General features: G+C 37.5%; 1 protein-coding gene across 4 annotated transcripts in view; it reads right to left on the minus strand.

The window, feature by feature from the left end:
- Positions 1 to 25,160, minus strand: part of agap3 (ArfGAP with GTPase domain, ankyrin repeat and PH domain 3) — a 274,086-nt gene that overhangs the window by 131,502 nt on the left and 117,424 nt on the right. For 2 of the 4 annotated variants that reach the window (XM_015354211.2, XM_015354213.2), the window contains exon 1: positions 3,955 to 5,369. The exons of 1 other annotated variant lie outside the window; for it this stretch is intronic. In XM_015354211.2, coding sequence (XP_015209697.1) covers positions 3,955 to 5,308 — 1,354 coding nt within the window. In that variant the 5' untranslated portion in view covers positions 5,309 to 5,369. Of the gene's footprint in view, positions 1 to 3,954; positions 5,370 to 13,409; positions 13,826 to 25,160 lie in introns of those variants that run through there. One more of the 4 variants, XM_015354212.2, reaches the window with a different exon arrangement.

Here is a 25,160-nt window from a genome sequence, read left to right on the forward strand (position 1 = left end):
ACTGCCACATTTACAGTAAGTTTTCTTTTCCAGGTTTTCTATAAGGAAATATTTTAATGGTTGTATTTCCATTCTTGTGACTTTCAGAAATTACTTCATTAGAGCAACAGGAATATTTCAGGACCAGCAAAATCTTTTTCATTACAGAAACATTTTACATTCACACTATTTCTTAATGTATTCACTTTACTGGAAGAATGTTCACGCAATAATAATGCAAAAATAGTGAATGACTTTTGATGCATCGGCACCACAAGTTGTTTAAAAATTTTTTTTTTTAGTAATTTCCAAGTAGAATCAAATCTGTATGAATAAATCTGGATGAGATTATGATTCCCATTCTGCCATGGCAGCCTGCCACACCTCTACTCACCTGGCACGCAGTGCCGGTTGCCATGGCAATATTCTGATAGGAAACCTGAATCATCTGCAGGCAATGTACAACCACAAACACCTCTGATGGTTCAGGATATTGAAGATAGACATGGCCAATGCTCAGGGCTCTGATTTAGCGTTCAGTTTTGACCACAGAACCACTTGCTTTTGTTCCTGTTGCTTTCACTTGTGATTCTCCCTGGATGCTCAACTCTAGCTTCATCCTGATCACATCTCCGAATATGTCCCTTTGTGCTCTGGCCCTGTTAATTTCACGTGCTACAGACCTTTGTCCTGTCTGCATTTGTCCTTTTATGCCTCTACTGTCTCTATCCTTGAACCTTGATTGCATCTGACCACAGTCCTGGACTGTTTGCCTTCATCAAGCTCTGTATTTCCACACCACACTGCCCAAAGTTTCCCTGTTGTTCCTCTCTCAGCCTGCACCTCACAAACCAAACTGCTGCTTAGTTCCACCTTAAGCAGCAACCATGACTATTATGAAATGAAACATGCTGATGCATAAAGAAAATACAAGTTCGTTCTACAGCCATGGCACATACAACATGCGATTACATTTTAAAAGGTACGTAGACAGGTCATTGATTAGTAGCATTGCAATAACAGAACACTGTGCTCAGGGCATGTGATTTCAGAAGAAAACATCAGGTGATCGTTGTTGATGTACTGTAACATAGCTCAAATGAGTTAACATTCTTTATAGTCATTAAAATTTTATTTCAGTGCTTTTAATTAACATAAAATAGAAAAGGATATGACCGTTTTCCACTTGATAAATGAAGATTATCTAATTCTGTTCTGTCAGTGAGAAAGTGCAAAAATAATGAAATGTTCTGCTTCAACAATCAGCAGACTAGCCCCACAAAGCTAGGAAGACAATGTGGGAGGAACAGGCCATACCCTCGAAGGCTGAGAGTCACCACATAATGCCTGGACCATCACAACGGTGACAACCATCTTTTGAACTACTGACCAGCTTTAATGACTACAACACAAGGAATTCCAGGAAGAAAGATTCACTAGAGCAGCAGAATGATTTCTGATTACCACCTGCTTGAACAACTACATGCTCAGAGGCTAATACATGAGTGAAAGTTAGTAAGAGCTGAGAGACAAAATCATCATCCATTGTGAGCCAAAGAACACTGAACATGGTGGCAGGGGGAGTAATGGAACACTTTATTCACTTATTTATTAGCCCTTGACAGATCATAAGTTGTGTGCAGACTTTTGATGGCTGTCTTGTTTAAATTGGCCAATGAAGTGGTAGAAGAATGAAGATGTGGCGAGGAATTTACTTTTACACAAAGTCCACTCTGTAATACAGTACATTTACCAGTCAAGTGTGCGAGACAACAGTTTGTTTTTCCATTACATAATTTGAGTTGACATTAAAGTGGTAATTTCCAGAAGGACAATACAAGGCAACATTAGGACTACAATGCCCAAATAAAAAAAAGATCTTTCTCAACAATCATCTACAGATAGATCACCATGGTTACCGCCACATGGAAAAAGAGAAGTGGTGGAACGGTCCATCCAAATGCTGTGCTTCAAGCTGTTATGCTTGTGCTAATGCACAAGAGTAAGACCATATAGTAATGTCGTTAATGTTTTCAATTTGACAGTATGTCATGTTTTGTACAGAAAATATATAATGATTCCTTGATCTGTATTTTTATTAATATTATTTGCAATTGTTAAATATCTGTGCAGATATTAAATCAATAAAATCTATCTCATCTCAGTGCGGCCTTTCCTTAGGAATCATTATCGAATGCAAAAAGAGAACCCTGACTTATCCCTAAAGGAAGTAATTACAAGAGTAAATGGCATGAAATTTCTATTGCAACAATGTGATATAAAGCTCAAAAGTGACATCAGCTACGAATATATTACAACAACCTTATCAGGAAGAGTTCTTCCATGCAGTAGATAGGATTGTTTACCTCTGCTTTTAAAATAAAACAAACAAATCATTGCTAGTGCAAAATGCGTTGAAACCATGCTCTACACATCCAGTAAGATTTCTGTCATTTTGATATGATGCCAATAACAACATCATCTCTCTTACAGTGCATAAACTGTTAAAATACAGGTTTGCAGCCATCATATTCTAAACAGCCATGTACAACTGTCTCCTTTTTTAAGAGTGATGTTTGCCAACAGCCTCTCCTAGAATAACAATATAATTAACGTGCTTAATTGCTATACTTTCATGCAGGTTAAAGCAAACCACATTTCAACAGACAGCACTTTGCTACAATCTCATGAACCCTTTATTTCTTTTAATAAGTGGCTGGTCACACCAGTTTTTTTCTGACATCCATGCAAAACCGTCTAGATTATGGGGGCTGATGTTTACAAACTGTCATGATGTTTCTCTATTTTAGCATTGTCTGGCAGATTGAAGTATGTTTTTGTTCTAATATGATTATGTGCATGTAATTACACAAAAATAAAACATATAATATTTTACTTATCATTTATTTAAATACAAATTAACTATTTTGATGTTGAAGGGGGCTGTATAGTATTATGAAAACCCTTTTATATTAATATTAAGGCACATAACACACCATTCCAAAATAAGATTAAATATGGAATATTTATACATATAGTAATTTCTTTGAACTTCTTAAAATGCCAAAATACTAACACATAAAAAGGTTCATATGCCATCATATAAATTCCTTTACATCAATAAAGAGCTGTATCCATATGAAGAATACCTAATTTCATATAAGAATTTATTATGGATCAAAAAACACTGCACTCTGTACTGAACAAAAGTATGGCAAACTGCATTCAAGACAGAGAGAACAGAAACACACAGATTACTAAATTATTCTGAGCACAGAATGTGGGCATTACTCCAAAGAATGCTTTTAATGATTAAGAGGAAAAAAAACAGCTTCAAAGTGTTTGACTATAATACTTGTTTCTAGACGTGCACATTTACTCAGGAGTCCATCGGTCAGATTATTCTTGACTTTGACGCACAATCTGTAAACTCAGTAGTTACCCAGAGGATTATTTATGCCCTCATGCCTCCAGTGAAGCAGGACAGTGCAAAAAATGTACTTTGGTCATATAGCTGGTACCTGTTTCAACTGTCTAACAAGATTTTGAGATGCAATATAACACTCCACTACTTAAACTGAGGAGAAGGAAATTGATTCCTGTCTTGTAGGCTTTAAACCTTTGGACAGTTTCCAGCCTTTGTCTGTATGATCACAGTTTTGATTAATCTGCCCTCTATCCCCCCGATTCTCCTATTCCAAATATCCTATTCTCATGTTAAAGAAAATCAGTCTATTAATCCAAAATCCAAAAAGATGTATGCACCTGACTCAAAACTTTGTAATTTAAAATCTTTGAAGAGGAGTTCAGGGAGTCTATTGGAAAAAACATACATACTGCTATCAATCCATACAGAGCTTACCTTAAGCTTTGATGCAGTATCTGTTTCTATGGCAACGGACCCTGGGCTTTTTTTATTTGTTGCCAGAAGAAATTGACTAGGCTATCTCTTCACAGAATTTATATCAAATTTACCTTTAGACGGCTGGTCCTTTTTCTTAAAGCGGCTTGTCAACAGTTTCCAAACACTGGGTTCATCTGTGCTGGGCTCTGAAAGCTTGGCCGGATAATTTGGTATTTCCATTACTTTGAGCTTCCCTTTGCTTTGGTACCTCACATACTGAATACCCCCATCTTCTGCCTTGTCCCTAGAGGGTGCCAGACTTCTCCCAGTCAGATAGGAAAATGGACGTGTAGAATACAAGGTTTCATCACCATCACTTTTGGTACGTAGCCTCTCTCTCTGGTCATCGCTCTCCCCTTTTTCTCGGCCCCTCTTTATCCGGAAACTCAGACTCCTCCGGAATGAAGCCAATGTCTTCTTGGGGCTGTCACCCTTCCTGTTGAGCGGAGGGGACCTCTCCCCTTCTTTGGCCACTCTGCTAAAAAAATTCCAGCGGAAGCCAGTCTTCTGGAAGCTGGCCCCGTCACTGGATGAGCGGTTGAAGCTTGGACAGTTGTCAGAGGCCAGGTCATCGCAAGAAACTCGCTTGTTTATCTCTAGGAAGGTCATGCTGACTGGCCGTGGTTTCCCTCTTGGTGTGGACCTCAAGGGAACCTCCTGTATATTCCTCCTAGAAATATTGGTCTTGATTCTCTCCGAGAAGCGAAGCTCGGCTTTTTTGGCTCTGCGCTGCCGGAAGATATCTAAAAGTCCACTAATGTTACTGCTGTGTTGAGGGGTCGTCTCAGCAGCATTTAACTCTGCCAGAACACAAATGCTTTTGGGTCTCCTCTGTCTCTCCTGGGCAGTTTGCAAGACTGATTCCAGTTTGGATGAGGAGCTGTACATGCTCACAACTTTCCTGCTGCAATCAGGTTGGCTCTGATAAAGCCGTCGGAACACCACCTCCCCAGGACTAGATGGGGACCCAGAGCCCCCAGAGGACAGACGGTCATTACCCTGCTGCTCGCCCTGAGCCAAGAAGATAGTGCCGATACAAGCTGAGCTGTCCTCTGTTCGGTGCTGTACCTGTCGTCGCTGCACAGAAGGTGGAGGCATTCCTTCCCGGGCTACTTCGGAAAACTTTATCATGGAGTGATTCCGTTCAATAAACCTGTCCATCTTCATTTTTTCACTTGCCCTCCCCTCTCCGCCTCTGCAGTCCGCTTTCAGAGAAGGCTTGCTGCAGAGATCTCTAGGAGACCTCCCCTGCCCCGAGCTCTCTCCATGCTCTCCTGAACACACTCCCTGCTGCTCCCAGGAGAGCTGGCTCTCAGCAGTGGAGGCAGTCTGAGTGTTGCCTATCCCCGCCTTCCTCTGACTACCCTGATCTCTATTAGACTGAGTGACAGAGCCACAGTAAAAAGTCCCGTTCTGCTGCAGCATGCCAGCATTCACAAGTCTCACTTCTGTAGATCCTTCTATCAAAACCAGTATATTTTCACTTTGCACATCATACTATGGGGACGCCTGTGTTCTGTACTTCAACTCTCTTACAGCTCTCTTACAGCTGCAGGCAAAAAGAAACAAATCCTTTACAGATTGTACCTGGATAATAGCCAGAAAGCTAATTTTTCTTCTATCTTCATAAGCAACTTTTTTTAAATTATGCTTGTAGAGTGTCCCATATAAAATGTTAGCACAATGCCTGCAGCAATTGTTGTTGCTCAATGCAGCAGTTCAGGATGGAGGTAGTGGATAAGCAACAGTCCTCTATACATACAGCTTTACCCATGCCCGACTCCAAAGAACAGGAATACAAAGGAATACAAAGAGTGGATCTCTCTGCAATGCCAGGAGTAGCAACACTGAACAAACAGCTAACAAAATGGTACTGAAGATGGAGAACAGATGACTGAAAAAAAAAACTAGGAAATAAAAAATTGAACTTCTGTCCTGTGCAGCAAGATCATCAATGGAAACTCCACTATGAAAGACTGCTTTGTCCTAGAAAACCACTCTTACATCCTCTCTTCACATGCTGTCTATCAAGCATTCTTTCTTCCGCAGAAAAGAGAGGGGAAAAAAACAACCAAACAAAAAGAAAAACTAATTTCTATGCTCTTGGTGCTGGAGAGGAGAGAAGAATGTCTGACTTATAATGCAAACTTTATAGCTCTCCTCTTCCCTGTATATTCTTTCTCCTGATACTTCAGTAATTTTCATACAAATGAAAAGAAAGCATTATCTGTTCTTATACAGTAGGTGTTTTTTTACCAAAGTATTCCCATTTTGAGCAGAAGTCTCCTCCCTCCCTTTACTCAAACACACCCCTATTTAATCCACCAGCAGAGCTTTAAGAGTCAGTTTTCAAGTACTGCACTTTTAGAAACAGGTGAATCAAGTCCCCTGAGGGGCAGTAGACACTAGATGCTTAAAAGTAATCAAAATGAAACAGATTTATGAGCTTGGGCAAGCACTGCATTCCACAAATTATTTTTCAGAAAATTATGTTTTATAAAGTTTTTCACATCCACGTGTTGCAAATTCTTTCCATGTCAGTCCATAGTTTTATCTTGCTGTTCTAAGGTGTAGGTGACCAGTGGATGGAAGGTAAAGAATGGCAGTACAGTTAATAACACAGACCCCACAATGGTCATTTTTCTGTGCTTGATAATGAACTAATGCAGCCTCAGGGACTGAGTTTAGCCTGTGCCTTGTCTGGCAGACATCACCTGGAATTCTCTTTCAAGAAAGCACAGTGTCATGAAAGCCACAAGCCTATTTTAGCACCCATTAAGCAGCAGGTATATAAGCACCAAACACTTACAAGAATGAAAAACGACAGTATGCACTACATGTCAAATGAACTCAAAAGAATGACTTCTCATAAAGAAGCAAATAGAAGCAGAAATATATATTGCTTATCAAAAATGTTATCAGCCTTTTCACCAGCGATGATTAATGCTACATATTAATATAAATCCCAAAATGTTAGCAAGGGGGAAGAAAGGCCAAAGAAAGTAGAAAGTTTCAGGTGAAAGAGAAATTTCATGCATTTATAATTAGGTTTAATTTAATGAATAATTTAAAGACTGTAGTGCTCAAAACTGTACTCGTGAAAAGAACAAATGAAACAGTAGAAAATCAGTTTCAGAGAAATAAAATGAGTGTAAAAAAATCTTCTGGCCTTTTGGTAACTATAGCAACTCCCAAATGTGGCTCACCAACTACATGCAGTGACTATTAGCTGAGGATCTGATTCCTTTTAGCTGAACCTCTAGTCTTTTGTGGTTTTTGTCATAGAATAACAAATGTGTAATTGTAGACAACAGGAGACTGTTAATGCATGAAACACAGACGTGCAAAAAAAAGTTAAAAGGGGAAATCTAGGGATTTGGAATTTAATGACATATTTCAAGTTAAGCTGTAATTAATGCTCGAACCTCACAATAAAGCTCACAATACTAAAAATCTACTAGATGGTAAGTCAAAATAGTTAATGCTTAGCAATACTAAAAAATACCAGTTAAACATCTTACGGTTTTACCTTTGCTTATAGTATGGAAACCTTGCACAGAAGTTGTTGAAGAATTAACCTAAGCTTATTACCAAGTGACTGGAATGCAAATCAGAATTAAATATCTACTTGTGTAAAAATATCGCCTGTATCAATACATTACACTACAACACTTTACAGTTGTCACAATCATTTAATCTACAGATACCTGATAGGCACTTTAACCTTGGATACAATTTAAAAGCAAGAGTTGACTAGTAAGGATTAAGATTCTCTTAACCATAACCTTACCTTTAAGACCATCAACAATCCCACAGAATAAGGAATTACCAACAACATTGAAGCAGTCTATTTCCGGCTGTGGTAATACTGTATCAGAACATCTTTTGAGGCCCTTTAAAATCATTCAGGCATATGAGGGTTATCCTCAAGTGACCCACAATAAAATCAGCCCCATGCAAAAGGGTCAGTAAAAACTAAACAGATCCTGTAGTAGAATATTTGTCTTAGTAAAAAACAACCAGAAGTAAAAGTGGGAAGCAGTGCAACCTAGTGGTTATAATAAGCATTGGGAACACAGACACAGTACTGGACGTTTTTTTGTTATTGCTCTCATTATTTCTTTAACTATTAACAAAGTTAAAAATTTAACTAAATAACATCAGATTTCTTTATCCATCTATCTTCTACTGCTTTATTTGATTTGCATTTGATGTGAAAATGTAATGGAAACATCCAGAAATCTATAGAGAGCTCCAAACACTTCCCTATTCCCTGGGCTATAAAAGCATAAGATATATGAAAAACATTCAGTAGCACACATCGTAGGTCATTAAGGTCCACTAGTTGGGGCATAACCATAAAAGAATTAAGAAAAATTGAATCTACCCCAGTAAATATTTATAGGAAACATAAATCCAAAGGCAACAGTTTGAGATCACCAAATCAAACCATCATCTTGAAAACATTCAAATTGTTAAAAACTGCCACTTGACATCGCTTGCATCAATACAGAATTCATGGCTGAATTGCAAGAAAGCAGTCTCTTCTGTGGGCAAAACCGCAGAAAGAAGAAACTTGAAAATTGAATTTGCCTTTTACATCTACAATTATTTATTGAATTACAATTGCAACCGGTCAGATCGACAATGACAACTGGTTTTCATGGTCAGATGGCATGAGAATTTACTTTTTTGATACGTGTGCACATCAGCTTGATCAACACTGAAAACACTCATGCAATGTGATAGTAGGGAAGGCTTTATTATGTTTTGAGAGTGTTTAGTATCCATGTGTTCTCATGAACTCCAACACATACTGTACAAATACACGTTAGCCAAACCTGTGTTTCCTATTTATGTATCATAAAACACAAAATAATATATAAACATAAATCCCTGCGCTCAGAAGTTACAGCAAAGCTATACAGAAATAATACAGCAAAGCTACTGTATAGGATTGCTTTGACGTACAGGCACACTGTACAGTTATTCTTCTAAATTGTATCAAAGCAATAAGGCATGAGACAGCATGAGCTACCATGAATCCTGTCACTCACTGGTATTATGCCCAGCCAAGTGTAACAAAACGATTGTTTCTGTAGGTTTTAAGGACAAATTGAGTATGAGGATAAGGGCCTCAGTAGAATACAGGCACAGGGTACAGCACTTTCATTAATGCAAAGATGAAAGGCATCTAATGATCTCAGTCCCTAGGACAATCACCCCCTCTTGCTCTTGACACTGGTCTTAATCAAAATACAGCATTGTAACAATCCATTTGATAAACTCCATCATTCTTGTGACCAGTTCAACAGGAAAACAACCACATAAAGCAAGTAAACAACATTTAATACATTTACAGTACAGACTCAAAATACTGCCTTTAGGGCAATGATGTAAATGCAACACACGTTTACGTATAACTTTCAACCTTGAATTACACTATACCTGTAGGCCAACATCCTCATGTCAGCAGCCCACACTATTAAAAGTGAAGAAAGAAGATTGCAGTTAAACATATTGCCTTTTCCATTTCCACAGACAATATAATGATAAAGCAGTATCTTCACAGTTCATAAGCTATAATGATAGCACAACCCACTAAGAGAGCAATGCAGTGGTGAACATTAGTTTCAGATTAGATAGAGCTATTCTCATTTTAATGAAATAGAAAGTACCGCAGCTAGTAGTTCTAACATGAGGAGGAACTTTTTGCAAAGATTGCCTCTTTTGTGACAGAGTAACCTAAGTTTTCTTTAGTTTTAAAACAGTTCAATTTCTCTAGCCACACCCAGGCCTGATTACTGCCACACCTGTTCTCAATCAAGAAATCACTTAAATAGGACCTGCCTGACAAAGTGAAGTAGAGCAAAAGATCCTCAAAAGCTTGACATCATGCTGCGATCCAAAGAAATTCAGGAACAAATGAGGAACAGAGTAATTGAGATTTATCAGTCTGGAAAAGGTTATAAAGCCATTTCTAAAGCTTTGGGACTCCAGCGAACCACAGTGAGAGCCATTATCGACAAATGGGGAAAACATGGAGCAGTGGTGAACCTTCCCAGGAGTGACCGGCCGACCAAAATTACACCAAGAGCGCAGCGACCTCCATCCAAGAGGTCAGAAAAAAACCCACAACAACATCCCAAGAACTGCAGGCTTCACTTGCCTCAGTTAAGGTCAGTGTTCATGACTCCACCATAAGAAAGAGACTGGGCAAAAATGGCCTGCATGGCAGAGTTCCAAGACAAAAACCACTGCTGAGCAAAAAGAACATAAAGGCTCGTCTCAGTTTTGCCAGAAAACATCTTGATGATCCCCAAGACTTTTGGGAAAATACTCTGTGGACTGACGAGACAAAAGTTGAACGTTTTGGAAGGTGTGTGTCCCATTACATCTGGCGTAAAAGTAACACAGTATTTCAGAAAAGGAACATCATACCAACAGTAAAATATGGTGGTGGTAGTGTGATGATCTGGGGCTGTTTTGCTGCTTCAGGACCTGGAAGACTTGCTGTGGTAAATGGAACCATGAATTCTGCTGTCTACCAAAAAATCCTGAAGGAGAATGTCCGGCCATCTGTTCGTGACCTCAAGCTGAAGCGCACTTGGGTTCTGCAGCAGGACAATGATCCAAAACACACCAGCAAGTCCACCTCTGAATGGCTTAAGAAAAACAAAATGAAGACTTTGGAGTGGCCTAGTCAAAGTCCTGACCTGAATCTGATTGAGATGCTGTGGCATGACCTTAAAAAAGCAGTTAAGGCTCGAAAACCCTTCATGTGACTGAATTACAACAATTCTGCAAAGATGAGTGGGCCAAAATTCCTCCACAGCGCTGTAAAAGACTCATTGCCAGTTATCGCAAACGCTTGATTGCAGTTGTTGCTGCTAAGGGTGGCCCAAGCAGTTATTAGGTTTAGGGGGCAATCACTTTTTCACACAGGGCCATGAAGGTTTGAATTTTTTTTTCCCTCAATAATAAAAACCTTCATTTAAAAACTGCATTTTGTGTTTACTTGTGTTATTTTTGTCTAATATTTCAATTTGTTTGATGATTTGAAACATTTCAGTGTGACAAACATGCAAAAAAAATAAGAAATCAGGAAGGGAAAAAACACTTTTTCACACCACTGTATGTTCTTTAAGAAATTAAAATTTTCTGTACAATTAGTGTGCACGATTTGCCTCAATCTTGACAATTTTGAGGGGAATAGTTACATATCTGGGTGACTGGTGTATTTTACAGACTACAAATTCACTAAAAAGAATCTGAAAGAAATAAAAAAGAAAACATCGCAGCCTTGACACACATAGTGAACTCTAGCCTGTTTCAACACAACAGGTATGGCCTGACAAGAAACAGAAATGAAAGGAATTTCTGCTGCAAATTCTTCTGCACTTTCAGATGACAATATGCACACGGCATCACATGAATCCTATTCATCTAAAATGCCCACTATTATACGGTCTCAAGAACCTCTTTAATACTTTCTTGAAGCAGTCAGTAAGCATCTTCACAATTTCACAATACTTTGATTCGTTCTAATTTCTATATTTTTTAAAGCAGTTATAGTTTTAACCTTCAAAAATATATGCTTGGTTTCACATTGTGTGTTTTGCATACAGTGTACTCTACAAGACACCTTCATCACAAAATACTGTATTAATAACAGAGACATTAGCTATTAACTTAAGATAAAGATACTGTATAACAAAAATCCAAGGCTTTTAAACATAATAATAAACTATTTTATATAGTGCATTTCAAGGTGCCTATAATTTGAAATTAAGCAGCATATATCATCAAGACAGAAATTGAGTACAGTGGTATAAAATAAGTTACTGTATTGTTAACAGTATCTTAAGAAAGTTTAAGAAGATTGGAGAAACGTCTTAAAAATTAAAAGGCAGTATGAAAAATTAGACCTTTAAAAAAAAGAACGGATGCAAATGAATATACAGTGTATACATTTTCTTCACGTAGAATTCAAAAGCCTTTGAAGATATAGTGGGGGTCTAAAAGAAGAGAAGACAAGGGCCTAACCCACAGAACTACATGAAGCCAAGGACAGCAGGAGTTCCAAAATGAGACAACCAAATTCAACCAATTTCATCAAGAATTGCACAGTCAAAACAAATTACCGATTTTCGTAAATATGCTGTGTGAAAAACACTTCTGAGAGGTGCAAAATATTGGAAATGTGCTGTATTTATTCTTCACCCCTTATCCCCTTATAATTAATACAGTGATATCAGATCTTTTTCTCTTAAACTTTAGACTTAACTGCTTTACCCAGAGCATTCTAAGGTTCTGCCAAGGACATGGTGGCATTAGTTGCCCAAGTAACAGCAGGCCAATCTCTGCAAGACTACCAGGATACGAGCTGGTTGTCAGCTAGGCATTGCAGTACAGATAAACCTGGCACCATCTGTCACTGGAGCCAATGACAGGAAGGACAGCAGATTGCACAGGTACCAGGAATTTAGGCAAACTCAAAGACCATAGAAGTGTGGCTTTACAGACTGGCTGTATATCTACTATATGTGCGAGATTAGAAGAAACCTGAGCAAAATAACCAAGAAAAAACATCTAAATAATGGCTCCTTTCCCTCTCTGACATGCTATTCAAGGGAGAAGGTATATTTGGATTGTTTTAATGAATGAGGATTCTCATTCATTTTAAATGCTGCCTTCAAAATCCTAAGGAAACATTTTTTTGTTTTCAAGATGAAGATCAGAGCATCTTAAAACAGAATATTCCTGCAATGCTGCCCCTTCCTTTCATATTCTGTTGTTGGGGACTGTTTTGTATACGTAAATCTCAGTGTAAATATCTACCGATCTTAAAGTACTTAAAACCCATTGTAATTGTTTAAGATGAAAATGCATTTTTTCTAGTTCTTAACATTCTGAAACATTTAATTATCTGCAGACACACCACTGATCTACTGGTTTGGGAAATGAGATGACAACGTGATAGTTGTATCAAATTTGTTTAAAAAGACCTGCTCATGCATTCTAAGACCACTGCACTTTAATACTGTACATGTCTTTATAGATTTGAACAAATACCATTAGAGAGTTACATTACAGACAAATCACTTTTTGTACCTAAGCAAAGACACAGCTCTCTATTGGTAACCAATTAGTTACTTATTCCACCAACATTGAGCCTTTATTTCACATCTGATTCCTGGGATAGCCCCCACCCCACCCCACTGTAATCAACTGTTGCTTAACAGTTGTAATGTTTCCCTAACATCAAATGCATTATTTTGTATAAAATAAGTCTACAGTCACTTGCAATTACAGCTGGTAAGGATTTTTAAAAATTAAAGCTATGCATACAGGAGTTATTATACATACAAACATTAATGTTGCTGAAAAAAAATTCTAATTACAATTATAAAATTATATGCTATAATAATGCATATATAATAATAAAAATTCCATACTTTCTATATTTTAACGTGTTTCTAAATGTTAATTGCCAGTGAAAGTGGAAGGGAAGCATAGAGATTACCTGATTCTATAAAACAGGGATTAGAGATGACTCTGAGCTCCTCCCCAGTCAGATGTTCCACTTCACTGCAGAGAATCAAGGGCTTCTGTTGTCTTTTCCCTCCAAAGCACTGCATCATAGCCAAAGTTCTTCTTTTTCACTCTGTGCACCTTAATTCTCCTGGAATCTGGGAGATATCAGGTCACACCCTGGCCTGAGTCCAGCACAAACAAAGGCATCTAAACTATTGAACACAAAGGCAACTACTGTAACACCGACACTCTCATCAAAACAACAACAACAACCTGGTTTTGTTGTTGTTGCTGAATCTCTAATCTTAATTTAAAAAATCTAAGACTAACATCTTTTCTTCCTGATTTCTATGTCTTTACAACATAGGCAACTGCAGGAGAGTGCACAGTACAGCAACCAGGGAGTGTGAAGAATACCATTTCTCTGTCACTTTAACAAATCACTGAAACGCATGACTGGCTCAAGAAGGAAGCATCAGGTGTTCAGAGTCATTTCTATTCCCCTTAATCTTGCAGCTCTGTGACACGCTGGCAGAGACTGAGTGTCCTCCAAAGCATGCCTAACAGGATTAGCATAATCCCAACCTTGACAGTCAGAATGGTATCGGGTAGCCCTCTTGTATATCCCGCACTGGTTCATCCTATTTTACCTGAAACTCTGTCTTCATGGCTGCCTGTATCCCTCCCGCAGAGCACTGCAGTGTCTCTTCAGGAGAATTTAAGCTGTGGCAGTCTGAAAATGTTAAATTGGCTATGTCCCTGTGAGGTTTTGGCAGGGGTTCAAGATTTCTGTACAATGAAGTAGCTCTACTCCCAAACACGCAGTGCAAGCCAGATGTTGGCTCTCACCCCTCCTCTTTTTCACATGTAACTTGTACAAGACCTGTGCAGCAGTAAAACTAAACTGATACCCGCAACAAGTCTGTGACTTTCATTTGTCTGAAAGAAGGTGATCTGTACGGATAATTTCAGAATGGCATCTTATATCAGTTAGAATTTGCAACGCCACTAAGGAAGACATTCTAAAATACAAATCATTCCAAGAGTAGAGGCTAGACGTTGAGTTTTGTCAATACAGACATCTAGGTTTTTTTAATAAGTTGTCTGATTAAACTGGTCTTAACGAAAGAATGAGAAAAATGTGGTTTCCTTGGAAAACTTGTTTCCAGAAGTAGCAATGCATTTCATAATGCAGGAGCTTCACTATCTTTGTTCAAATCTAAATGCTTCTGGCACTACTTAAAAACCAAAGCAAATATTACAAAGTGCAATTATGTATTGAAGTGCCTTACTAAATACAGATATAAATCCAAAGTGAAAATTGATTAGGTTTCTAGATCGATCAATTGAAACAGGATTCTAAATAGAGACACATTTTAAAAGTGTTTGGTTATGAAATGGAATAGACCCAAAATACATTAATAAAAGACCTACTTATCTCCTTAATATCTCCTAATTTACTGTATCAGCACTTACTGCATAGGTCAGCTTGGTAACAATTTTTAGTAAAAAACACTGCAGTACCAAATATACACAAATATTTCATTGTATACATTTCTAACAGTACTGCTTCAAGAAATGCTTTATTTTTAGTAACAAATGCAGGTCACTCATTTTAAAATAAGGTTTCCTAGATACAGTACCTCTATTACTCAGAGGGCATTCTGATAATGGGTGTTTAGATACAGTATTTAAATGTATTCCTTACGAAAGATCTCCAGTAGCCTGATTTTTGTTTTAAAACCTAATCTGTTATTTTACTATAAAGATACCTAAAGGTTGCTATTGTATAATAAAAAAAGAAGGAAACTGTTTTATTATTTACTAGTTACAGTTTTCAAAATTTAAAACTACAAATATTTGACAAGTAACATGGTACTACTGTAGATAAATTACAGGTTAGGAGAGGAATTAGCTTAATTTTCCCCAGGAGATGGCAGAGATGAGAACACGCTGTAATTAGGTCTGCTGTGAAGTGAAGTGCACTGAGATAAGGATAATATGTAAAGCTGTTCACTTCAAAAAAGTCTCTAGTCAACCCTGAATGTATAGTAACTGGAGAAATCAATGACATAGTATATTCAACTGTAAGGTATTTAGCCAGACCGTAGTATACCTAGTGAATTCAGGGAAGAAGTGAAAGGGCCCAGTGCAAGGAGATACTGTAGGCATTTGAGATGTACAGTACAGTATCTATCTAGACTTATACTTTCTGACATAAAAAAATGAAAACTGCTGTTTCAGTAGAATGAGGAAATGGACTGATGGATATGTTCAAAATATCACTGCAACAACTTTTTTTTAAATCCGGTTTTACATGTTTTAGAATTTCTCTCAGGTCTCCCAGTTAAGATAAAACAATCATCAAATTGCTCAGATTACATTGCTCAGGCATACAGTATATTGTGATGATTGTCCTTACAAAAATGTCTCTTGTTTCTTTGGATACAGTTTTAACCTTGGAGCATTTGATGCTGCACACAGTGTCATTACAACTCTCAGTGTTTTTTCCTTCCTCCTCACCCTCTCTATTCTGATCCTTCCGTCTCTCTCTCTCTCTTTCCAAATGAGCATGACTCAGGAGGTCGAGAGATGCAGGAGGTTCCGGCACACTGGAAGATGCCAAAACAACGCTGCTGCACTTCCATTAAACTGTCCACATCTCCATTAACACAAGGTCACCACTGGCTTGACTCTTTCACAGCATTCACTTGCCCATTATCTTACTGTAAAGAAAAACATGGCACAGTACGTTCCCACACAGAAACCACTCTAAGAAATAAATAAAAAATCAGCAGGGTGGAGCAGAATGCAGGTTTATTAATATAGAAGGAAAGCTTCGTGTTTTTACTGATAAACAGAGGTCTTGACCTAAGAACTCAATTTTTCAGAACCAACAGAAGTCAAAACCAAAGGCTTATATGGACATACAGTACAAAGGCATGTGCTATGAGAGTGGCTCTGCTGAACATAGGTAGGGTTTTGTGCTTTGAAACCTGCGAGACATCGATATACACCCCCACCTCATTCTTTTTATATTCCATCCCAAGGGATCTCTTCAGAATCTATTTTCCTGCAGTAATGAGTTGGCATATCTAAAAAGAAGCAGCAGCTCATGCACTACAAACAGGCATAACAAGCTATGAAACAGCTTTCCTGTTGAAATAAAAGATAAAAAGGCAACTCTTACAAGTTACTGTTTTCATGTTATATATCAACACCTGATGGCATGATTGAAAAAAAATAAAAGGACAAAGAGTCCCTTTTCAAGTCATTTTTGCTGTAAAGAGACAAGGTTTTGATTACAGCGATATGTGAGCAGCACAGTGCAGCACAGAACTCATTCAAATTGATTAGTCTCCAGGACCCTCAATCTTTGCTTGATTTTCATGTGACTTGACCTTAAAAAAGAAAGATATTTCAGTCGAGTTTTATTAAATTTAACAATAACAACATTTGAAAAGAGTTTCATCGCTAAATCCAATCTCATTAAGTGTTTCAATAAAACTATATCTGGCCTCACTGTGTATTTCTTCTAGATTTTCTGTTTTAACAGCAGATTTAATTTAAGTAACTGCAGACCAATTTCTCCAGAATAAATATTTTAAAATGAGCAGCCCTTACAGAACTCATTTTGCAATTAAATAATTCTAAAGAAATCTATTCCCTTTCATGTATATTTTAAATTGATTCAGAAAACACATTTGCTGCTTAGGTCTATGGGGAAATTAATCGTTTGTGTACCTAACACATCAAGTATTAAAATGAAACTAGTTTTTCCCTCCATGCAAGAACTAATCAAGACCACAATTGGTTTTTGCATTAGTAAAAGAGACAGCATTGGAGGATTTTTTTTTCACGAGTTGCAATGCTGCAATTGCTCTGCAGTATTAAAAATACAAGGTGCTATGTGGTTTATGACCACAAGAGGGCATACATACGCTTTCAATACCAGCTGGACTTGTCTTTTACATGCAGAAAAATGCTTCCAGTTTTCAGATACAGCTAAGGTTATGTAAGCAATGGTTATTATTCCAGGTATGAATATCATTACCTCTGTGAGGTTTGAACATTATGTTATCCTTTATACATATGGATTAAATCTGTACATCAAACATTCACAGTGAACCACAAGCAGCTTAACAATGGCTTTATACCAGATATACCAAGCACTCCAAGAGCAGTGGAATTTCCAAATATTATGTAAGGTATGAATTCTGCTGGGAGACAAAAAAACCTAGGCAAGCAAAAAGGATGGAGACACTGTTTCTGAAAGCTTTCATCAGCAAGAGGAGAGGGTTATAATACCTGACTATCAATCTTCAGAACTGCTGAACAAACTTAAGATCTCCTATAAAGTCAAACAAGAAAGTGACTACTGGTCTGTTAAATTTCCCATGATAAAATCCTAAATCATTTAATATCTACGGAATACTATTGGTGAATTTGGGCACTGCTTACAATAAAGCATGACATGGAATGGAAATATGGGTGTGACTGTTAACTAACATGTACAGTATGTTTGACTTGAGAGCAGCCAAGTCTGAAAGAACAGAAATGGGGAGGCTCACATACAGGCGTCAATTCCTTCCCAGCAAACAACATTGCAGTCATGCAGTGTCTACAATATTTTCTTAGAAATGTATCACTCTAATGAAAGTTTAAGATACAACTAGTATTTAATACTAGTTTTAAATGCATCAGCATTGATGATGTTAAAAGTAATGTAAACAGTTAATGTAGCAAACTATTCTGAACTGTATTGCCTACTGCTATGTTCATAGCCATTACCTCCTCCCCCATCAAGAAATTATTTAGTATTATTGCTCAGGCATATACTGAAAAACAGTAGGGAAGAAACTCCTACAATGTAGCTTGATGGTAATGATGTGATACAGGCTGTCACTGCAATTTGACTGTTATGATGCAGTGAACCAAACCTTACACCCAGGCTGTTAGTGTAGCCAGCTCCTCTTGATGCTGTATGGATGTCAAAAAGCTGGAAAAGAATGCTGAGGTAGCACAAAAATGCCACATACCAGAGTAAAACAGCTATTGACATGAAGTGCTATTAGAAAGTTTAAACCTATTTTTACAATAGCATTTTTAAGATATATTAAGTATCTTTGGCTCAGTCTTTGGATATTCATTTTAATTACCCAAATCTGAAGTCCCAATTTACAAATCGCTATTTTTTACGATGCCTGGGACTAAACTGTTCCGATTTAAGATCTGTTTCACCACTCTGATCTCAAACAGCCATAGACATACACGTACTCTGAAACATGAGGCCTGGCTTATCACTTATTTATACATAATATATACTGTACTGTATAGCGTCTTGCCATTATAGTTGACTGGTTTCAAAGACTGACAGCCCCTCCACCGACACCAGTCTTGAAATGACTCAGCAAGTGAACTAAAGGTGTCCGGCATGATTACACCTCATCTCAGCAGATTTTCATCATGTGTGAACAGAACCCAAGTGACTTTTTCCAAGCTCTAGAAATGTATATAAAGATTTGAAAGATAAAACACTTGGCTACCCCCATGGACTTTTCTTTCCTAACATCTGAATTTTGTACTTGAATGTCAGTGCTAAATTTAACTTGTGTAAGGCAAGTTCAAAGCTGAATTCAAACATTCTAAAGGTTTCTTTCTAACCACTTGCAGAATCCACAGACTCTTTGTGGAAGCTAGGATACAGCAGTCATGAAAGAGTGAAGAGTTGTCAATGGTAGTATAGACACTGAAAAAAACAAGTGAATGATATCAACAGTACTGCAAGCGTAAATACCAGTGATAGTGGATTATCTCTTCTTCACAGCCTGCTTCTGCCCTTGCCCTTCAGTAAATGTTACACATACTGTAGTCATCTCTTACGCACATTGTCACTTCAGTAATTAGGCCTTTGTGATCTCCATCATACATTAGCTCACTCCCTACATGTTTATCCATTAAAAATCAACAAAAATGTTGTGCTACAGGCATGAACTCCAGAAATTAAATTTCATTAAGTATCACAAAGTTGTCCAAAATGGGTTTTCACAGAGCTAGTACTCAATGGAGTAGATAAATCACACTTAATTTCGTAATAAGATAGGGGGGTGAATATGAGCTACTTTACTCCATTTCATTTACCACTGAAGACCAACACACCTGTATGATGAGTGACAGTTGTTATGACCCACTACACAGAAGATTAAGTATCAAAATGAGAAATTACTTAATGATTTGAATGAAGGCATAACTTTAGGCTGCTCAGCTTCTTAAAACTCCAAATAGAATTTGGCCAGGACATAGGGTTAACTCTTTCCAGCAGGGAGTTCCTGGTCATCATACTGGGTTTGACCGGGAAATTCTGATCTACAGGGAAGAGTGACACTACCTTCACCAACATCACTTAGAGTTAGTGCTGAGCGATAATTCGATAACGATAATTATCGCGATATAATTTTCCTTGATATAATTTTAACAAAAGTTCGATAAATGTTCGATATATATGTTTATGCTTTGCGCATGATACGCGCATGCGCACAAAATATTGTGCGAGTGCGCGTGCGTGTTGCAGACCGGGCAGCTAACTAGGTGTTACTTACCCACATGGTGGTGGCTGACAAGATTGTAGTTAGAATGGAGAGATGAGCGACACTGAAGCAAATGTAGTGCTGCCAACGACCAGCTCAAAGAGTTGTTTAATTTACCAATTAACTGTCTGGTTTCTTCAACTTTCACTCAGGAGAAAAAATCTGACTTTAAACTTTAAAGAAATAATGATTTGACATTTATCGTGATAATTATCTATATCAACTGATATGAAAATTTTTATCGTGATAATGTTTTTGGCCATATCGCCCAGCCCTACTTACAGTAACAAACTGGTTTTCTTTGGAAGTCTCCCAAATAATCTCCCAGTAATGGCCTGGCCCAAACTTGTTTAACTTCTGAGATCTGACCAGATTAAACCAAATCAGACCAGGTGCTGTCAGAATCTATAGACAGTAAATGCTAGATGAACAGCATCGATGCCAGATTTTTCAACATGAAACTAGATATAAAATGAATAGAGATACATGCTTCAGAGTAAAAATTGATTCACATTGACACTCTCCCACCAACAGTTACAAGATTTGCAAGAGATTTGTAGTTGCACTTGCAAGAACTTTTCCCAAATGTACATCTTTAAGATAAAGCACAGAATTAAACTCAAGAAAGCAACACATCTGTTATGTTTCTAATGATGATACAACACATCTGTTATGTTTCTAATGATGATATAGTGTGGCTTTCAGGAATGCAATTGTTAAAAAATCAGTCCTGCAGACAAGTTAATAGAAAACAATTTAATACCAAGGGAGTTATCGTACACTGTCATTATTTAGTATGAATAGGATATAATGTAGGGGTGTCAAACAGAATAAGGGAAGGTAATCTTTTCTAAGACCAGGGTTAACATTATTCATGCCTGATGTACTTCACAGGGGGGCAACTTCCATTTTCACTCATATCGAACTGTCATTACCCCCCAGCTCAATCAACATCACTGCAGAAGTACTGCTCCATTTGTCTATAAAACTGTTTGAGTGAAACAGACTTGGAACTACAAATTAGGTTTCAGCAAATGCCAGTTGACTTGAACAATTTAAATCACTCAAAGATGACCAGTAATAAAAAGGGCAGGTCTGTCAAATTCCAGCACCCCTGGCATATTTAGCAAACACTTCCTTCCAGCCCCAAATGCCATCCAGAAAGGTGTTTTCAGCTTTGTTTTATCCTGTCACAGCATTCATGCCAGAAAACTGCAACATTATTTGCTTATGTAATACATACTGCCCAGACCACGTACATAGTAGACATTTGTTAATTTTCCTCTTTCTGCAAACTTGCAGCCAGTTTTAGGATAGGTCAAGAAACATTATCCCCTTTATCTTACTTAATTAATAGACTCTAGAAATAAAAGTCACCGTCTAACAAATACAAAGACCAAAGTGACTGAAAAGCACAATGCTGGTTTAGCACTGATCTTCTTGAAATAAAAAAAACAACAGCAAAAGAAAAATATATGAAAAAAAATACTGTCCAGACAGGATTATGGCTCTCTTTGATAATTTAATCTATGCAGATCAAATGAATGACTTTTTTTCACAACAGCTGTTTCAACAACAGTTCCTGGCAGAAAGCAGAAAACATAGGGTAGCTGCTAGAATATTCTGCAGCAAAACAAAATATGAGTAAAACAACAATACATACAAATAATAATTTAAATTACCATAGTAAAGAATAGGGAAAACAGAAAAAAAAAGTTTATGGTAATGATGTTTGCAGTAGCGGGACCAGACGTGGGCGTTGATCTTTTTAAAATTCACTGCACCCCCGACTTCTGCACGTCACAGGTCTGTTACCGCAGAGAAAATTATATGTTTGAGGACGTCAGTGGGAGGCTGTTAAAATCCCAGTGCTTCTCTTTCTCTTTCAAAAAATCCGACTAGTAAAATATTGTAAGTGGAGGTGTAGAGGAGGGATAACCACATAACCATAGAGCATCCCTCTATCCCCTCTCCCAGACTGCACACATTCAAAATTAATTATCATTGGTTTAGAACAGCTAATCACTTTATTCCTCCTGGATATCAAGAGCTTGAAAAGAAAAAAAAAAGACAGCGCTGAGGCAAGTGTCTTTCACAGCCACTCTGCCAATCTATTATGTCCAAAAATTGTTTTCCGATATTTAGTGTACGGATTGATATGAAAATAATCTTTTGTTACAAAACCCCTACTGGAGAAGAAAGATGACTATGTGTAGTAAAGTACATATCTATACACCTAGCAATACCACACCTATGTCATTACAGATTTTCAATAGGTTGTCTTTAAACTTGCCGTGGGAAAAGAAAAATATGTTACAGCTTGTTTTTCTAAAAAACTGTTTATGAAATTTGCACTGCAGTAATGCAGTGATTGCTGGGAATATGGCCAGATAATGGGGGCGACTATTTCCTTGGATGCACAACTACAGTTCTGCGTAGGATGGTACTACTGTATACTCTTTAATTCTTGCTTACTTTCAGGTTAAGTATAAGGCTAAGTTAAGTTTAAGGACTCTTAACTATTTACTGTAGCTTTTTCTCCACTATCCAACAGGTACTAATTAAATTTGGCTTTAGATACAGGAGCAAAACTGTTTTTATCCATCTTAAAATACCAGATAACATGATTTTCCAATGCAGCTTGGAAGAAAACAGTTAAACTAAGCTTTCGGGTTTATGTGGCTGCATCTTGCAAAATAGCTTTGTTCAAACCTAAAGGGAGACTCCTAATTTATGATGCCTTATTAAAAAAAGTATCCATATCTGTAAAAAGTAAACAAAAACTGTCTCCCCTGAAAATATGAGGGGAGAAATATGAGGTGCCAGAAGAAACAAATGCAGAGCTACTGAAACAGCAGGCTTATTTTTTTAATTTAAAATGAAGGGGGATAACTACTTATATCTGTAGAACAAAAGTGCTCACAAAATGTTCTCGACGGAGAATTCTCAAAAGCAGCTCCTTTCTCAAAATGAAAAGAATACATATAACATCTAACTTGGGCAATATACCCATCAACAACACTAAATAAATCAGAAAATGTGTTCCCTAAGCAATTTTTCTGTAGTGTTGTCATAAACCCTTGCTAAATAGGCACTACATCCATTCTCTAGTTTTGTCAAACAAATTCTGTGAGCAACATCTAAGGCCTAGACAATGAACACTGAAGTCATTTATTAGAAGTCTTTTGATGTATGGTTTCTTCGAACTAAAACGAAGCAAAGCAAGAAAGCTGTACCAGATAAATGTTAAGTTGAGCAAAGCACTTGGCAGATGTTTTGCCTCCAATAATGGAGAATTCTAAAGTCAACACCTCTGTGTAAACAGCTAATAATTAGCCCAATACAGGATTTGTGTGGAGGGTTTAGATAAGTTAATATGGTACATCTATGGTAAATCTTTGCTTTACGGTTAAAGATCAAAAAGACAAACATAGTGGAGTGAAAAAAATCTGCTTGTAAGGCAGTATCCCAAAGAGGCTTGATCATCTGTTTCAGACAAAAAGGCAGGCACAAAAAACATCACTGAAATTCCACACATTTCCAACAGAGAAAGAGCAGACCACTGACCAAGTTAAATTACTGGTATCACATAGGTTTATAATCAAGTCAGCAGCTCAGGAACAAAAAGGAATAGTTGCAGGAACAGAATTTTCAGTTGTGTAATCTTTTCTTCTTTGCCTTTTCTTTCTTGTCTTCCGATTTAACACTGCTGGCAACAAAATGAAAAAAAAAGCTGGAAGAAACCAACCTTGACACAAACAGAAATAAGTGAAATGACAAGGGCATCACTTCCTCCAACCTTTCAAACTGCCAATGTTTGACAAGAGAAGCCAACATTATTGAAGGGCATTAGAGACATCACAACAGAAAACAATACTATAGTATTCAAGGATGTTTCTTGCAAAGGAGGTCACAAGCAATCCTTGCAATTATACAACCCTCCTGAACTAATGTTTCCTAACTTTGGAGGAAAGCAAGCATGCCAGCTGATTTTTTTGTAATTTTTTCTAAAGCTTCAAAAGAACAGCTATTAATAGCAAGCACATCCGGCAAAGGCATCCATATAATTTACGCCTTTTGTCTCTGCTCCTCTACGCCCACGTGTGTGAAGACAATAATCTGTGAAGTTCATTATGTAGCTGACAGAGCCATTCATATCCACTCCAAGAAAACTTCCCTCTTTAATTAAATCAGGCACAGAAGCAGTCAGGTATGCTGCCAAAACACTGATAATTGTGAAAAAAACAAGACTCTAAGATAATGGCCAATGAACTGAATGTTACCCGGCATACAGAGAACACTATCTTTTCTGATTTCACAAAATATTCGCATTTCAGTCCGCCATCTCCTTTTCTATCAGTCAAAACTGTCAGTTCAACGTGTGCCGCTGTGAGACCACCTTTTGTTTTTTGTTTTTTTTCTGGCTGCCATGTGTTAAGAGTACTCTGTAGAAACAAAGTGACAATTTCTGCCCAGCTGCTGTTCCAATTTCAGCCAGTTGTGGTCTATGCATTGGAAAGTGGGGCAGACGTCAACTTGGAACATGTTGAGGCTTTTTCGCTGGGACGAATATAAGATTCTGTATCTTATATCCAATACAGTACATTGGCTGATCTAATACTGTCCCGGTCAATACTGAAGACGACCTTACTAGCCTTGAGTGTCTAAGTCACTCAAATGGCAGTGTACAGTACATATGAGCTGTTTAATATAAAAGTATAGCATCTCAGTTGGTACAGTTACCACTGTACAAGCTCTTAAAATGCCAACAAAATAGCAATAGACACCCTTTTTGTCCAGTTTATCACCATATCAACAACTTTTCAATCTGTCAGAGTCCAGGCACTTCATAAAAATGAAGAATTGCCTCAGGCCCTTGCAGTTCTCAAGTTGTGATTAGTATTGCATCCAAAATGTTGCTACTCTGCTTCCAAAATACAATGAAATGAATGAATCAAATAGTTTCAAAGCAGAAAGTGGAGAGAAAAAAAGAAAAATTGTCCTGACATTTCTCTATCATGTTGGAGTCTGAGTTATTAAACAACAAACTATTCTACCTACAGTCTCAAGTGTCTTTTAACAGAAAGGATATTTTCCAATTTGTTGACAAACTATCTTGCTTGGTAAAGGAAAGGCTCAATCCATTTTAAACA

The sequence above is a fragment of the Lepisosteus oculatus genome, chromosome 6 (genome assembly GCF_040954835.1).
Source record: "Lepisosteus oculatus isolate fLepOcu1 chromosome 6, fLepOcu1.hap2, whole genome shotgun sequence".
NCBI lineage: Eukaryota > Metazoa > Chordata > Actinopteri > Semionotiformes > Lepisosteidae > Lepisosteus > Lepisosteus oculatus.